Genomic DNA, 16,031 nt, shown 5'->3' with positions numbered 1-16,031 from the left:
GATTAGACCAAAGACATAATAATCCAGAAAAAGTAGACTTGTTAGAAATTCTTCTATAAGAATTTAATATAAAGCACAGAAGTCCTAAGATTGCGAAGATGGCTGGTAATGGAGTTTTGCCTCTGGGATCTTCTTGAATCAAAGCGTGGGGATGTAATCTTTTAATATTTCATGGTCATGTCCAAATGAGTCAAAAAAGCAAAAAGTCACATCTTTGACATGCTTGCACCAGCTGCACTGTCACAGTCTAACTTGATTAATAATTGGCTGCACATGTGTGTTTGACAGTTGGTTGTTGAAGCTGTGGATTCATAAAATCTGGTGTTGGAGAAAGTCTCTAAACAACTGGTTGAGTTAAGCTTGTGTGTGGTAGAAGGTGTAGTTTGCTAGCAGTTTTGGCTAGCTATAGACACTGCTAACACATCAGCAGCCATGCCTTTCATGCTGTGCTTTAGGTATGCTGCTTTATTTGAATGTTTTACACAAACAAAAAAACAATAGAAATTTTTTTATTGTTCCTGTCCTTGCAGAGTGGCCTTTATTCTGTCTCTGTGGACAACAATGTGGTGTGATATCCTGAAGCAAGGTATGATCATCTTCAACTTGAATCTTGTAACAATTGTTAAATGGGTCACTTAAAGACTGCTTTTGAATAGGTGTTCTTCAAATGGAGTGTCGTGAACATTACTTCATGGTAGCTATTGATCTTGCTGTCACTGGACCGAATCCTCAGTTTGAAGCTGTTGGTGAGTCCCTTTTGTGGGCCCCTGTGATCTTGTGGGACTTGATCAATGTGATATTTGTCACAAGGGGTATTTGGGGTATTCAACTGTAAATTTGTAATTTTTCAGATATGACAGGTGGGTATCCCCTGACACAGCAGTATGCGGCAGAGTGCGGCTACAGCATCAATGTCCTCTCCTTTCTGGGTGTTGTAGAACTCAGATCGTCTTACTTCAGCTGTCACACTGAAAAAAATGTACAGTAGACTGTTTAGTTTTTGCATAGCCTAAAATAGGCTTTGACCATGTTTACATAAATTTGCAATGGGGCTTTCTACTTTTTCAGGGTGCAAAGTTTCTGTTCTATTTTAAACTGAACACAAACCTTGATGGAAATGTGACAAACACTCTGAATGCAACCTGTTCTCCTCCTGTCCCTTGGGCTCCCAGAGAGGTTTCCTGTGAGACAAACTACATGGAAGTAGGTCTGCATAAGTTAAGGGAGTGGTTACTGCAGCAGCTTCAGTAATTAGAATATGTATCTTCTGCAGGTATCCATAGAGTACGAGTCTACTTGTCCTCATCAGTTGAGTGAGGACTGGAGCTCTCTCAGACCTGTATGTATCAACGAGCAAGTTTTCAGACTTGTTGGGCAACCTAAATGTTAATTTCTCTTTAGGCCTACAGCACTTCACCATCAGAATGGCAGGTGTCATTTCAAAAACCAGGTGTTGTTCTGGCTCCCATGAACTTCACGGAGGCCCGAAAGCAGGGTTATGTTTTTGAGCTGAAAAACGGACGATTTGTGTTTCGGACACCTTATGGACAACCCAACTCGTACATCACTAAGGTAATTGACAGCAGGCAAAAGTCAGTCTTTTGTTGTTTTACACACACTATTCTTTGCAGGACAATGGTGTTCAAGTAGAAGTGGTGCAAGCAAGCATATTTTCCAGACGAGGCTGGTTTGTCATCATAGTCGACCTGGTTGCTGCTTGTTCCATGGGTTAGTATTTGTCAATTTATTACTTGAGGCCAGTATCTCTACATGCCTTACAGATATTAACACTAAGTTGTTGCCTAGTTAAAGTGATGTTTTGCAACTTTAGCTCACTTCATACAAGTTGTGAATGGTCAACCCAGTAGATGAAGGTTTGGTTCCAACAAGCATGGAGATGGCCATTCTTCACTCCTGCCTGAGATGTATTTATCACCTCTGCTGTCTTCTTTACATGCAGATCAAGGAATGTTGTCTGATGGCTATATGATGTGGGATACTCCTGAAGCTTTGTACTCCAGTCTTGGCAGCACACAGATCAGCATTGGCCTAAATGGTGACCTCGTAGGACAAGTAAATGCAAAGCAGAAGGGTTTCATTATGGAGAAGCGCAACAACACTGTCCATATAGGCATCCCATACAATGCTGTAGGAGGGTACAGGAAGGTAAGGCATTCAGATTACTTTAGAATTGTACAGCTTTGCCTAAAACTGATAAATGTCTACCTCAGACTTTAGTGAGCGGTGGCATTTTTGAGTTTCGCATCTTCCAAATGTACTTGAAGCAAGTCTTGGTGGATGAGTACCAAAGAGAGACAGTTGTCAAATTTCATAGAACTTTGGTCACTCCCCTCACACCTTACCCACTGGTCACAGAAGACAAGACTGTCGTGCAAGAAGGAATGTTCACCGTATATCTTGGCAATGTCCCGGACGATGTGGACTTGACATCTATCCAGCTGAATGGGGAGCAGTTTATGCTGCCCTTACCTAGTGAGAGCACATTCATGATTACAGCAGAAGCCCAACCTGACAACACCTTTAGCTACACCCTGAAGATGCTCTTCAGTGACCCACTGGTTGTCCAGGAGGTAAGGATTCATTGTCAAATCTGGTAGTTTATCATCATGATGTGGTTAATACATTTCCTCTTTTAGTTCTCCAAGGAACATGCAGCCATGTTGCACCAACTGAATATCAACTACACTCTGACAGTGTCAGGGAGTGAGCCTTACCACTACACAACTTCAGTCACAGCACTTCTGGATGTCTGTAAGTCTTGACCCAGAATATCCTTGGCCTGTCCTGGTGATGCATTGAGGTCTTGATGCTGTACTTGACAGCACCCCCAGTGTTTGAAGCCAACTGCACAGCAGCAGGTATCAACTTCATGCTGGTCCATCAGCCCTCTGACTACCTGTGGGAGTTCAGCATCGGCGCAGATCTACTGACCATGGAGCTGGTAACGAGACGTGGCTACATCATGAACAACAGCAGTCAGACTCTGCAGCTCAACGCTCCACTCTTTACTCCTGGCTATGATTACAGGGTAAGATGACAATGAACTGCTCTCCTGCAGGTTTAGCCTCTTTGTCCTTCACTATGCACTTTGTCTTTTGCAGGATGTTTCTTTGAGAGGCTTCTATGGCACATTTGAGATCCTGGTGAGAGATCGTGACACGTTAAGGGTCCGGGCTTCTACCGTCAAGACGTGCTACTTTGAATCCAGAGAGTTCATCAGTAAGGATGTCCTGCTTTTCCTGACTCTGGGATTAGAGCAGGCTTTGACCGGCATGTTTCCTCTGCAGTGTGTTCTACTGATGGGATGATGACTGTGGCTGCTGACTTGTCTGAGGTCATTCCAAGTGGCCAGATGCCAGTCAACTTCCACCTCTACAACAAACTTTGTGTACCCAATGAAGTCAATGGCAGCAGGGTGCTCTTCTCTTTTCCAGTCAACAGCTGTGGCTCTGTCATTAAGGTATTCTTTCAAACAAACTTGGACGGAACTTCTTGATGTTGAAATAACCTTTACCCTTTCCTTAGCTCAGAGGAAATGTGACCTACGGAAACAAGATCTTGTACACCCCCAATAAAAACAAATTTATTTCTCGTGACCACAAAGAATGGTATCTAATCTCACTTTCTAACTTGGTCTTTAAACTGCTCAGATTTCATTTTTTTTGGGGTTCATTTTTCTATTCCTTTTCAGGGTGACTGTGCAGTGTACTTATTCTTTTGAAGGCCTCAGTCGCCTTTTCTCGGTGTACAAATTTGAATCTGACGCAGAGGGTGTTGGTAACATCATCCACCGTGTGCAGACCACTCCAGGTAGAGTATGTGCACCTTTTGGTTTTGTGTTTTATTGGGTTAACTTTTTAAAATTGTGTTTCTACCAGTGCCAACAACAGCATCTCCGCTGCAGATCAGAATGCCCATCTATTTACCATCTTACCAAGAAAATCCTCACTACATCGGTGGCATTTATGATCTAGCTGGTAGTTTCAGAAAAGGTGAGGGCTTAAAATTTATTTTTATTTTTTTAAAGGCTGTCTCTAATTTTCTGTCTCTCCTTGTCTGCAGGTAAAGGATCCATGCAAGGAAAGAAAAATATTCTTTAGAAGAAACTTGTCTTTTAAGTTGACTAATAAAGCTCTTAAATGAATTGGGACATCTGTTCTGAGTCATTGACAATTGATGTTTACAAGAAACCTGCACAAAATAAACAGCTTTGAGTTGCTCATATTTAATGACTGAGCACTAAAACTTAAATTGTAAAGAACACATTTGTGTAATGAAGCGAACTAGGTTGCATCATCTAAAGGAAAATGATGGGATTAAAAGTTAAAGAACTATTCTGAGACACCAGATCAGGGGTGTCAAACTCATTTTCACCGAGGGCCACATCAGCGTGCCTGATAAAGGGCCAGATACAACTTATACATGTAATAAACACAACTATAATGTTAAACAACTCATTCATTATTAACTATAGCTTTTTAAAGTGATAGAGTTGCATTGGAAATGTATGTTTGCTCGTTACTCTAGCATAAATCTTTTAAATTTGATTCTGTCAGGTTAGGTTATATTGACAGTGTTTAAGTCCTAATGTATAGTTGCCCAATTGGATATTTCAAGTGTGATTTCCCCCCCCCCCCCCCCCCCCCAAGATATGAATAAATACACTCCAATTGTTCTAAGAAATTAAACTTTTATTCCAACTTTTTTTATTGAGTTTTTCAGAACATATTAACATACAGAGCATGTTTTCAAAAGGTAAACGTGTTTAGACGACAATACAGCTCTGTTTCCCCATTCCCCTCCCACCCCGAACACAGAACATTCCCATATCCAGGTCATGCGTATACACACTCGCACACATACACATACAGACAGGACATAATAGAGATCCAGTCTCTACTTATGTGCACATATACAAGAAGACACACACACACATACAAAAAAATAAAATAAAATAAGAAGGGGGGGGGGTAGTAAAAATTGTGAGGGGGGGTCAGTCAGTTTCTGCCTCTGGGAGCAATGTAAGTGTATCTACCAGTGATAAAAATGGATGCCATGTCTCTTTAAACTTACTTGGAGATCCTTTTAGTGAGAACCTCAGCTTTTCAAGTTTCAGGTTATACAGCACCTCCTTTACCCAATAGTCATGTGAGGGGGGTCAGGGAGCTTCCACCTAAGCAAAATCAATCGTCTGGCCAACAAGGTAGTGAATGCTAAAGCACGTGTGCAAGGTCCAGAGAGATTCATATCAACCGCAAAACCAAAGATAGCGGACACTGGGTTAGGAAGTAGCCTTGTTCCATATGCCTGGCTGAGAGTGTTAAAAACATGTCCAGAAACGTCTTAATTTAGAACAGGCCCAAAACATATGGGTATGGTTTGCTGGCGAGTGTCCACAACGGTTGCACTTATCAGAGATGGATGTGTAGATTTTGGATAGTTTTGCATTTGTGTAATGTATCCTGTAAAATACTTTGCACTGGATCAAGGCATGTCGGGCACATATAGAGAACGAGTGTATTAATTTTAAGGCTGTATCCCATTGTTCTTCAGATAGTGTCATACGTAATTCCGCTTTCCAGGTGGTTTTCATGAAGGAAATTGACCTACTGACTATTGTGTCAATCATTCCAGTTAGAACTGAAATACAGTGCTTTTGCTGTGGGTCCACCTTCAATAAGGTATCTAAAAAAGTTTCAGGGGGGCGGTTAGGATAATGAGGGAATTTTTTCTTCACAAAATCTCTTGCCTGGAGGAAACGGAAAAAATGTGAGTTGGGTAAGTTATATCTGGCTGAGAGATTAGCAAAGGTTGAGAAGATATTGTTGGTATATAGGTCCTTGACTTTTTTAAGTCCTTTACTATGCCATATTTTAAAAACCGTATCAGTGGTGGAGGGAGCAAAATTACAACTATTTAGTAGGGGAGATAGTATTGAAGGGCCATGCAGACCGAAATATTTTCTGAATTGTCTCCAGATGGCAACTGTTTCCTTTACAATGATATTGCCTCCAGAAAGAGGTAATGTCAATGGAAATTGCGAGCAAAGAACTGAGGACAGTGAGTAGGGACCAGATCCCTTCTCCATTTGTACCCAGACAGGCAGGGAAGTATCATCATCATACATCCAGTATAGGAGCTTCTGTATATTTGCTGCCCAGTAATATTGTCTAAAGTTGGGGAGGCTAAGACCTCCTATGTTCTTAGGTGACTGTAATACAGATTTACGGACTCTAGGTGTTTTCCCGCTCCATAGGAAGTGAGAAATTCGTTTTTCCAGTTTGTCGAAAAAAGCTTTATTAATAAGTAAGGAATGTGCTGGAAGAGAAACAGGAATTTAGGAAGGACGGTCATTTTGATAAGATTCACTCGCCCAAGCAGTGACAGAGGCAAAACTGACCAACGATCAAAGTCTTCTCCAATGCTCTCCAGGAGGGATTCAAAGTTGCATTTTTTCATTTCGGAAGTAGAGGAAGATATGAATATACCTAAATATTTAAAGCCAGTTTCCACTTGCTTAAAGGGGGCTATTGAATGAGACATCTCTCTGGCTGGGGGGTTTAAAGGAAATTGTTCACTTTTCTGGTAATTAACCTTATAACCTGAGAATGATCCGAATTTATCCAAAATGTCCAATAGTATGGGCAGGGACTTAAGTGGGTCAGAAATATAAAGGAGAACATCGTCTGCATAGAGCGACACCTTGTGGGTAATGCCAGATCTAACAATACCTTTAAATCTTTCTTCTGCACGCAACCAAATAGCAAGCGGCTCTATCGCGATGGCAAATAGCGCAGGCGAAAGAGGACACCCCTGTCTTGTACCCCTCCTGAGAGGGAAGGGAGGTGATAGGGTGTTATTTGTCCGAACTGATGCCATTGGAGACGAATAAAGCAGCTTGACCCACTCAATAAAGTCATTGCCCAGGCCAAACCTGGACATTGTTTCATATAGAAAGGTCCACTCAACGCGATCAAAAGCCTTCTCGGCGTCGAGTGACACTATGACTTCTGGTGCTAAGCAGCAAGGTGAATGAATAATGTTCAAGAGCCGTCTGGTGTTATGGTAAGAGTGGCGCCCAGCCATGAAACCTGTCTGGTCCAGAGAAATTATTTTGGGCAAGACATGTTGAAGACGGGAGGCAAGAACTTTGGAAAGAATTTTAAAATCTACATTGAGCAGTGAGATGGGCCTGTAGCTGCTGCACAGGAGGGGATCTTTATCTTTTTTTAGAATCAAGGATATGGTTGCTTCAGACAGAGTATTTGGAAGTGATGATTTCAAAAAGGCCTCATTGTACATCTCTTTTAAGACTGGAGCCAAAAGGTCTGAATTGGCTTTATAATACTCAACAGAGAAGCCATCTGGGCCGGGTGATTTACCTGTATTTGAAGAATTGATGGCTAGTTGAATTTCAGCTATTGTGATTGGTTCACCCAAGCTCTTTGCCTCCTCCTCGTCTATCTGTGGAAATTCCGCCCTTTGAAGAAATTAAAAACTTTTATGCTCTCGCAGGCCACCTAAAATGCCATGGCGGGCCACATTCGGCCCGTGGGCCTTGAGTTTGACACATCTGCACTAGATTAAGGCTCTATAAGCATTTGTAACTGCAACAATTGAGGTCATGTGGGCTTAAAAACTGATGGCTCAACTTCATTTGGACTTTCCTTTTCAGCTCCACGGACTTTGTGGTCTAAAGGCCCACCCCAAAGAAAAATGAACATTTCTAGTATTTTTTTTTTCTTCTCATGGACATGGAAATTGAGAGTAAAAGTGCTTGAGTTCCTTTATTCAAATTGTGGTGAATCAACCGAAAAAAAGCCATTTTTTAAAAGAGCTTTGTACAAACTGCAGGGCCACGCGCTGCTCCATTCTGATGCTTACACTTGTAGACAACTGCATCCATTAATGTCCGTTTTTCTCGTCTGAGCTAGTATCTGGCTCTAAACTGTACAGCTAGATGGCTCCGATATTGCTCACCCCTTTTTGTATTATTTATTTTGGCACTGCTGATGTTGGGTTGGGGTTGTAAGGGGCAGGAAAAAGAATAAACAAAGGGATCGTGGGAATTAAGTGCAGGCTTGCTCCTTGCTAACATTCCTGCCCACAACTCTGAGGCTAATTTCTAATGAACTACTGCTGCTCTGCAGAAACTGTCCTAGAAAGTGACAGGTTTTTGTGATTTTTGGCTAAAAATTGCATAAACATAATTTTGAGACCACTGGGGGCGCTTTACAATAGATCAAGTTGATCAAAGTGGGCTTTTACGTTCGACTAGTGATGTGAATAAACCATGATGTCTGAGGATCCCCCAGTAACCAGCTGAACCTTTGGCTTTGAAGTGGCTAGGACAGAAGTCCACATCTCTTGAGAACTGGATGAGATCTTTGCAGCTAAAACAGATTGTTGCTGGGCAAGCATGACACATTTCAGATGAACTTGCATGTGTTAATTTGATCTATCAGAAAAATCAGCTTAAGAAGTTTGAAAAAGATGTCCAAGAAATAAAGAGGAAATTAAGAGTTTTGTTTTGGTTCAAACATTGCAGAGAGCATCAAAGCTGGTTGCTTATAACAGTGTTTTTCAACCTTTTTTAAACCACGGCACACTTTAACCCTGTCAGAAATCCCGCGGCACACCAGCATCCAAAAATAAAATAAAAATAAAGGACAAACTGATAGTCTGTATTGATCTACAGCCCCTCTGCAATCTCACGTGCATTTTTGTGATAATTGTGGCAGAAAAAGCTGTAAGCAGCAGCTGTTTTTTTCTAAAAGATGTAATAAAAGTTAAGTTAGATTTTTAAAACTGTGTGTTCGTTGTGGTTTCAAGATGTCAAAGGAAGACTCATTTTGCGCTGAGATGCTGTCACTTTAACCCAATGCATCATGGGAGATGTAGTGAAAACAGCTGCCGAACACAAACAGACTCACGTCTCTGAGCTTCATTGTTTTTTTCACTTGTTCCACGGTCTGATACCAGATTCTGTGGAAAGCTACACCGCTTAAGATGAGCTTTAGCTGGTATTTTTTTTTTTTGATCTAAGCGACTTTATGAGCAGAATAGGAACAAGGAAGTGAGGAAAATACACTTCTGATTGGTCAAACTGATGACGTGTGATTAAGCCTACAAGAATGATTGGTGGAGACAGTTAATGGGGCAGGACTTTTCCAAAAATATTTGAAGCTGCGGCCGCGGTACTGCCATTCTTATCAAAGTGTCTTTAATAGAATCAAATAAACAAAAAGAAAAAAGTATTTTATGATCTTTCATATTCCTAACTACTCAGTGTTTTATCAGGGCCTGTTTGGATGAACAAAGAGCTGATATCCTGGAGATGGTGAATACTTTTAGATCAGTTGATGCGGGCAATTTCCCACGACACACCTCACCATCTCCCACGGCACACTAGTGTGCCGCGGCACACTGGTTGAAAAACACTGGCTTATAAGTCTTTTTGTGTGTGTGTTAAACTGAATATTAGGTAGACCTTAAAATATTACGTTAAGTAAATTGGTTGGAGTACCTTTTTATGTTTTATATTCATTAATTCATTTTTTAGAATACTTTTCAGTGATCAAGGCAAACAAAGTTGATTTATAAAGATCTTTTTTTTTTTTACTGAAAAGTCACAGATTGCTCAACATTGCAGGTCACAAGTACACAAAACAGAATAAATCATAAGTCAAAGTATGTTTTTAACCCTTGCGCTATCTTAGATGACCCCACCCTTACATTGACGTGTTCTCCCTACCATGACAAAGGTGGACAAAGGTGGAAAGATTTCATGTAATCCATGGACACCAGTGAAGATCACAAATCATTGAAGAAAAAAGGTTCAGAGCACTGTCTAGTGGGTCTAGATGACCCAACTCCCAATGGTTAAGTGCCTAGGATAGCACAAGGGATAGCGAATGTCATTTAAACATTTTGCCAACTCAAAAAAACACAGTTTTAGCTAAAAACCTGCTGAAATTAAAAATTCACCAATTGTGTTTAGTAAGTGTAGAAAACAGAGACAACTTGTTCCTCCAAAGTTAATCAAGTTGACCAGTTTAAAAAACTCGATTTAATACAATATTCTTCATTTATTTTTATTTAATTGGTTAAGTTTTAAAGTAATACAGAGCAAAGGAAATGTTTTACAGAGTTACTTTTTTCTTCAAATTTGCTTTTTAGGGATAAGCAAGGTTATATGAAGACATAAAAAGGTTTTGGGGATTATACTTTGACTAACTTTTTATTTTTTTAGCAACAACTTATAACATATATTTGAAAAAGAAAACTTCAAAAAGGAAACACCTTTATTTCTTAAGAAATCCTAAGCAAAAAGGAACTTTTAACAGTTTGGCTTGTGCTAGCTTTGCTGTCACTGTCTAAGTTGATTAATAATGAGCTGCACATGTGTGTCTAATGGCCGGTTGGTGAAAAATGGGTTTATAAAAGCTGGTGTTTGAGAAAGTAACTTATAGTTCCTGAGGAATCTGGTCTAGCTGATTCAGTTGAGCTTGTGTTTGCAGTTAGGTGTAGTTTGCTAGCATCCAAGCTAGCTTTAGACACTGGCAACACATCAGCAACTATGACTTTTCAGTTTAGCGTTTGGTAACTTAATACCCAAAAAATACACATTTTATAATATTATTTTGTCCAAGTGTGTGGTTTTTATCTTATCCTGTATGTTTCTGTTGTAGCTGGGTTGTGTTCCTGTCTGTGTGGGCAGTTGCAGGATGTGATCCCCTTGTGGAAGGTTTGTAGCGCTCAGTTTGGGACATGTGGAGTAAGACTGTTAACTCAATCGGCTTGTGTTAGTTCAAACAGGAGTTCTTCAAATGGAGTGTCATGACCGCTACTTCATGATAGCTATTGATCTACCTGTCACTGAGCAGGACTTCCACTTTGAGGCTGTTGGTGAGTTCTCTCCATGAGGAATGGTGTCTTACTAAAGCCCATTGTTGCAGTGGTTCTGACTGATGCCCATGTTTATAACTGCCTGATGTGATTAAATGTTTCTTGTGACTGTTAGACGGTACAGGTGTGTACCCCCTGACTGAGGAGTATGCAGCAGAGTGTGGCTACAGTATCAGCGTCCTCCCTTTCTTGGGCCACGTGGAGCTCAGAGCATCTTACTTGAGCTGTCACACTGAGAAAACGGTAGAAATTTGTGCTTTTCATGGATATTTGAATGACTCTTTAAATACTTAAACCTGTTCTTCTGATTTACTGTAGGGTCACCTGTTTGAGTTCAAAATTAACCTAATCAGAAACCTGGAGGGGAAAGTGGTGGTCCATGCATTGAACAGAACCTGTTCTCCTCCTCCCTGGTCTCCTAGAGACATTTTCTGTGAAGTCAACTACATGGAAGTAAGGCTAAATCAATTTTAGTTGGGAGAAGATTGAGGCACAACCTGAATTTAATCTTTTTCTGTATTTTTTACCCACAGGTATCTGTGCAACATGAGCCCACCTGTCAACCTGGAACAAGTGACTGGAATACATTGAGGCCTGTAGGTGTTCAAATTTACTCCTGACTAGATGTTTCAAGAAAGTTTAAATGCTCAAATATGTCTTAAATCTTGTTTCCAGGTGTATGCCTCACCTGTTTCAGACTGGCAGGTTGCGTTTCACAAACCAGATCAGCAGCAGCTGCAACCCATGAACTTCACTGAGGCTCGTAAGCAGGGTTACGTGTTCGAACTGATGTATGGACGTATCCTGTTCCGCACACCATATGGACAGCCTGACTCATACCGTACAGATGTACTTGGACATTTTACTCCTTCTGGTGGTTCTCTAAGGCTACCACTTGACACAATGGCTCAAAATTGAGGCTGGGTTTAATGAACTTCACCCCACAGGTTAATGGCGTTCCAGTTGAGGTGGTTCATGCAAGCATTTTCTCCAGACAAAGCTGGTTTGTTGTCATGGTTGACTTGTTTGCTGCTTGCTCCATGTGTGAGTAATCCTTAGTCTTATAAACGGGTGCATACTGCCCCCTGAAAAGGTTTATTGTTGCTAGTTTGGGGCAGTGTCTCAATGCTAAAATTGTCTCAACAGCTCAAGGGTCTTTTGCTGGCGGTTATGTGACATGGAAGACTCCAGTAACCTTGTATCCCAGTCAATTCGGCATGCAGGTTAGCCTTGGCCTCAATGGGGACCTTGTGGCACAAGAAGTTGCAAAGCAGAGGGGCTTCATTGTAGATGAGGACAATTCTACTCTTGCAATCGGCATCCCTTATAAAGCTAAAGGAGGGTACAGGAAGGTAAGTACTACTTTTAAAGACTGACTTGGTTCCCCCTAGGGCAGGGGTGTCAGACCCACCACCCTGTGGTCTGGCATCCTGCTTTTTTCAGAAACTCTGCCCTGCTTTGATTACTGAGGTCAGGTGCAAAAAGAAGCTGTAATCGTTGGCAGGAATCTCATGGGATGCTGGCCCTAAAGGCCTGGAATTAGACACCTATGCTCGAAAAGGCCACTTTATTCAATTAATGCAAGATATCATGGATTGTCTGTTTCAGAGCTATGTCAGTGGTGGCATTTTTGTGTTCTACATCTTCAATCTCTACGTGAAACAAGTCTCAATGGATGGTGAGACTGTGGTCAGGTCTTACAGAACTTTGGACACCCCACTCTTGCCTCATCCACTGGTTGTAGAGGACAAGACTGTCCTGCAAGAAGGAATGTTCACCGTATTTCTTGGCAATGTCCCTGACGATGTGGACTTGACATCTATCCAGCTGAATGGGGAGCAGTTTATGCTGCCCTTACCTAGTGAGAGCACATTCATGATTACAGCAGAAGCCCAACCTGACAACACCTTTAGCTACACCCTGAAGATGCTCTTCAGTGACCCACTGGTTGTCCAGGAGGTAAGGATTCATTGTCAAATCTGGTAGTTTATCATCATGATGTGGTTAATACATTTCCTCTTTTAGTTCTCCAAGGAACATGCAGCCATGTTGCACCAACTGAATATCAACTACACTCTGACAGTGTCAGGGAGTGAGCCTTACCACTACACAACTTCAGTCACAGCACTTCTGGATGTCTGTAAGTCTTGACCCAGAATATCCTTGGCCTGTCCTGGTGATGCATTGAGGTCTTGATGCTGTACTTGACAGCGCCCCCAGTGTTTGAAGCCAACTGCACAGCAGCAGGTATCAACTTCATGCTGGTCCATCAGCCCTCTGACTACCTGTGGGAGTTCAGCATCGGCGCAGATCTACTGACCATGGAGCTGGTAACGAGACGTGGCTACATCATGAACAACAGCAGTAAGACTCTGCAGCTCAACGCTCCACTCTTTACTCCTGGCTATGATTACAGGGTAAGATGACAATGAACTGCTCTCCTGCAGGTTTAGCCTCTTTGTCCTTCACTATGCACTTTGTCTTTTGCAGGATGTTTCTTTGAGAGGCTTCTATGGCACATTTGAGATCCTGGTGAGAGATCGTGACACGTTAAGGGTCCGGGCTTCTACCGTCAAGACGTGCTACTTTGAATCCAGAGAGTTCATCAGTAAGGATGTCCTGCTTTTCCTGACTCTGTTGGGATTAGAAAACAGGCTTTGACCAGCATGTTTCCTCTGCAGTGTGTTCTACTGATGGGATGATGACTGTGGCTGCTGACTTGTCTGAGGTCATTCCAAGTGGCCAGATGCCAGTCAACTTCCACCTCTACAACAAACTTTGTGTACCCAATGAAGTCAATGGCACCAGGGTGCTCTTCTCTTTTCCAGTCAACAGCTGTGGCTCTGTCATTAAGGTATTCTTCCTTCAAACAAACTTGGCTTGGAGTTCTTGAACGTCGACATAAATTTGAGCTTCTTTCCTTAGCTCAGAGGAAATGTGACCTACAGAAACAAGATCTTCCACACCCTCAACAATGTTCCTTCTGGTGATGATAAAGGGTAAGTAGTCTCTTCAACTCTGTGGGTGCTCCATGTTTGGTTAATCATTTTTACCTGTTTTGTCTCAGGGTAACAGTTCAGTGTTCGTATCCTCTGAACGGCCTCAGTCGCCTCTTCTCAGTGTACAGATTTGAGTCTGACACAGAGGGTAAAGGAACAATCATCCATGATGTGCAAGCCACTCCAGGTATCATGTTCTATATTGCTTTGGCAAGTGGTGCTGTGTGTATACCTAAAAGACAATTTCTTGGCAGGTGAAGTTGTACCAACTCCCGCCAAACCAACCCCAAAGCCTGAAACGACAGCTGCTCCAAAGATCATCATTCCCAACTACCTGCCAGCCTACCATCCACCTGCTCACTATATCAGAGTGACCAGAGTTCATAGCCTACCAAATGTCTTCTACAGGGGTGAGTATCTTTAGTCAGTAAGGGTGGGGCTGTTTCAAATTGTGTTAACTTTATTTTTATTTTATATTTTTGCAGGTTCTAATGGCTACTTTCATACCAAGCGAAATCCAATCCCCTGAAAAGATGTCAACTGTTTTAAATTTTTGTGACGTTTATAATAAATTTTTTCTTTAAACATTGTCTACTGATAATTGGGTTTGCCTGGGAATTGTATTGAGGGTATTCTGTTTGGGGAATTTTGTGTAGTCCCCCAACTTGACTAATTTTTTTTTTTTGGGTGGACATTAGGTGAAAGTAAGACCAATGCACCGGAAACCTGGGTTTCATTCCTCGGACACAATTGCTGTCTGAATTCCCACCCTGACCCCTAACTACTAAACTATAGTGTGGTGCAGTGGAATTTGTTTTTTAAAGCAATTCGGACTTTTTTTTATTTTTTTTTTATATAACCTTCATCAAATCGTTCAATAAATCCACACAAATTGATAAACCCTTTTTGAGTGCGTATGCACTGCTTTTTGAAATTCAGTTTTCTTAGAATCTGACTCCAGTCTCTGTCCATGGACATTTGCTGTAAGTTTATTGGAAGTAAGTTGTATTTGGCTTTATAAATGAGAGCAGTCTTCAGTTTCACTAGATCCCATAGTTTCAATAAACCCGACTTTAAAAATGGAGCATTTGTACGTGTTCCATAATCCACTCCATGAATAATTTTTGAACAGCTTTTTAAGATGTACACTGTAGATTTGTAATTTCCCCAAACTTCTAGACTGTACTGTAAATATAGTATTATGGATGAATTAAACGTGCTTTGTGTGTATGGCAGTGTTCTCCACAACACTGCTATGCTTTTAGCCAGTTTGGCTCTGACCTGCTTTGTGGCATTTCATCTGTGCCATAAAATGAAACGGCGTAAAGACAACTGAGCAGGCGTCTTCAGGAACTGAGTGAGCGAACCTTACAACTGCAAAGGCGCAATTCTAACCGAGCTACCCCATATTTTACAACTGCACGCCTGTGATCCTGCTCAGTCAGTTCCTCTTTGCGCCCTCAGCAGGATTTACGCTCAGTGTTAAGAGGGCTTTTTTGACACTTGGGGGGGGGGGGGGGGTATTCAGGGGTGTGTTTGACACTTGGGGGCAGGAACCTTTCTGGTTGATCTGATTGGCTGCAATTTGCATGTCAAGTCCAGTGAAGCAGTGGGCGGGACTTTCTTTTAGAGGCTTTAATAGAAAAGAAACGGTGGCTGTAACGTGGATTAAAAGGATTAAAACTAACAAATGCAGTGATTTTTCATATGAGAAAAATTTACAGCTCAAAAAAACCAGCTGCACTTTTTTCCTCAATCCACGTTACATCTGCGTTTTTTTTCTATTAAAGTCTCTAACACAAACAGGGGTGGCGAACAAGTTCGACACAAAGAGCCGACATTTCTAACTGATGGTCAAAGAGCCACACCACGCAGACCTGCCAGACAAATTGCGCCTGTGCGGTTGTAAGGTTCACTCACTCAGTTCCTGAATACGCCCGCTCAGTTGTCTTTACGCCTTTCACTTAATGGCAGAGATGAAACGCCATATACCTGGGCATGACCACTTGTCCTGCCCATCATGTAGCCATAGTTTTATCTTAAGTCCAGATAAAATGCAGGTTTGTAAGGAAGGACATCTGGTGTAAAGATCTTTGCCAAATG

At 41.6% G+C, this 16,031-nt stretch overlaps 2 protein-coding genes across 3 annotated transcripts; both read left to right on the top strand.

Annotated features, from left to right (window-relative positions):
- The first annotated feature begins 334 nt into the window (after positions 1–334).
- On the top strand, positions 335–4,169 carry LOC101161837. The gene is made up of 18 exons (XM_011487510.3): positions 335–455; positions 531–586; positions 657–746; positions 852–979; positions 1,069–1,203; positions 1,274–1,339; positions 1,402–1,572; positions 1,632–1,728; positions 1,961–2,166; positions 2,232–2,591; positions 2,658–2,772; positions 2,844–3,049; positions 3,123–3,240; positions 3,309–3,481; positions 3,547–3,629; positions 3,713–3,831; positions 3,900–4,013; positions 4,084–4,169. Exons 1-18 carry the CDS (start codon positions 433–435, stop codon positions 4,119–4,121), a joined length of 2,298 nt encoding a protein of 765 aa, XP_011485812.1. The 5' UTR covers positions 335–432; the 3' UTR covers positions 4,122–4,169.
- Positions 4,170–10,478: 6,309 nt separating this feature from the next.
- On the top strand, positions 10,479–14,513 carry LOC101164099. 2 transcript variants are annotated; one of them, XM_023948849.1, is made up of 18 exons: positions 10,479–10,623; positions 10,713–10,768; positions 10,840–10,929; positions 11,045–11,172; positions 11,248–11,382; positions 11,463–11,525; positions 11,605–11,778; positions 11,877–11,973; positions 12,076–12,281; positions 12,538–12,888; positions 12,955–13,069; positions 13,141–13,346; positions 13,420–13,537; positions 13,611–13,783; positions 13,855–13,928; positions 13,997–14,115; positions 14,183–14,338; positions 14,414–14,513. In XM_023948849.1, the coding sequence occupies exons 1-18, from the start codon at positions 10,601–10,603 to the stop codon at positions 14,455–14,457; spliced, it is 2,328 nt and encodes a 775-aa protein (XP_023804617.1). In that variant the 5' UTR covers positions 10,479–10,600; the 3' UTR covers positions 14,458–14,513. The 2 variants fall into 2 exon arrangements, with proteins under 2 accessions (XP_023804617.1, XP_004079860.2); XM_004079812.3 differs by having other exon boundaries at positions 10,831–10,929.
- The last annotated feature ends 1,518 nt before the right edge of the window (positions 14,514–16,031 follow it).

Source organism: Oryzias latipes, chromosome 18 (genome assembly GCF_002234675.1).
Source record: "Oryzias latipes chromosome 18, ASM223467v1".
NCBI lineage: Eukaryota > Metazoa > Chordata > Actinopteri > Beloniformes > Adrianichthyidae > Oryzias > Oryzias latipes.
Note: the sequence above shows the minus strand (reverse complement) of the source record. Positions and strands in the feature narration are given on the sequence as shown.

Excerpts from the sequence above, each read along its gene's own strand:
- LOC101161837 (XM_011487510.3), top strand. The coding sequence starts at position 433 with ATGCCTTTCATGCTGTGCTTTAG. Across the intron at positions 2,773-2,843 it reads CACAGCACTTCTGGATGTCT|CACCCCCAGTGTTTGAAGCC; the intron begins GTAAGTCTTGAC and ends TGTACTTGACAG. Across the intron at positions 3,832-3,899 it reads CCGTGTGCAGACCACTCCAG|TGCCAACAACAGCATCTCCG; the intron begins GTAGAGTATGTG and ends TGTTTCTACCAG.
- LOC101164099 (XM_004079812.3), top strand. The coding sequence starts at position 10,601 with ATGACTTTTCAGTTTAGCGTTTG. Across the intron at positions 13,070-13,140 it reads CACAGCACTTCTGGATGTCT|CGCCCCCAGTGTTTGAAGCC; the intron begins GTAAGTCTTGAC and ends TGTACTTGACAG. Across the intron at positions 13,784-13,854 it reads GCTGTGGCTCTGTCATTAAG|CTCAGAGGAAATGTGACCTA; the intron begins GTATTCTTCCTT and ends TTCTTTCCTTAG.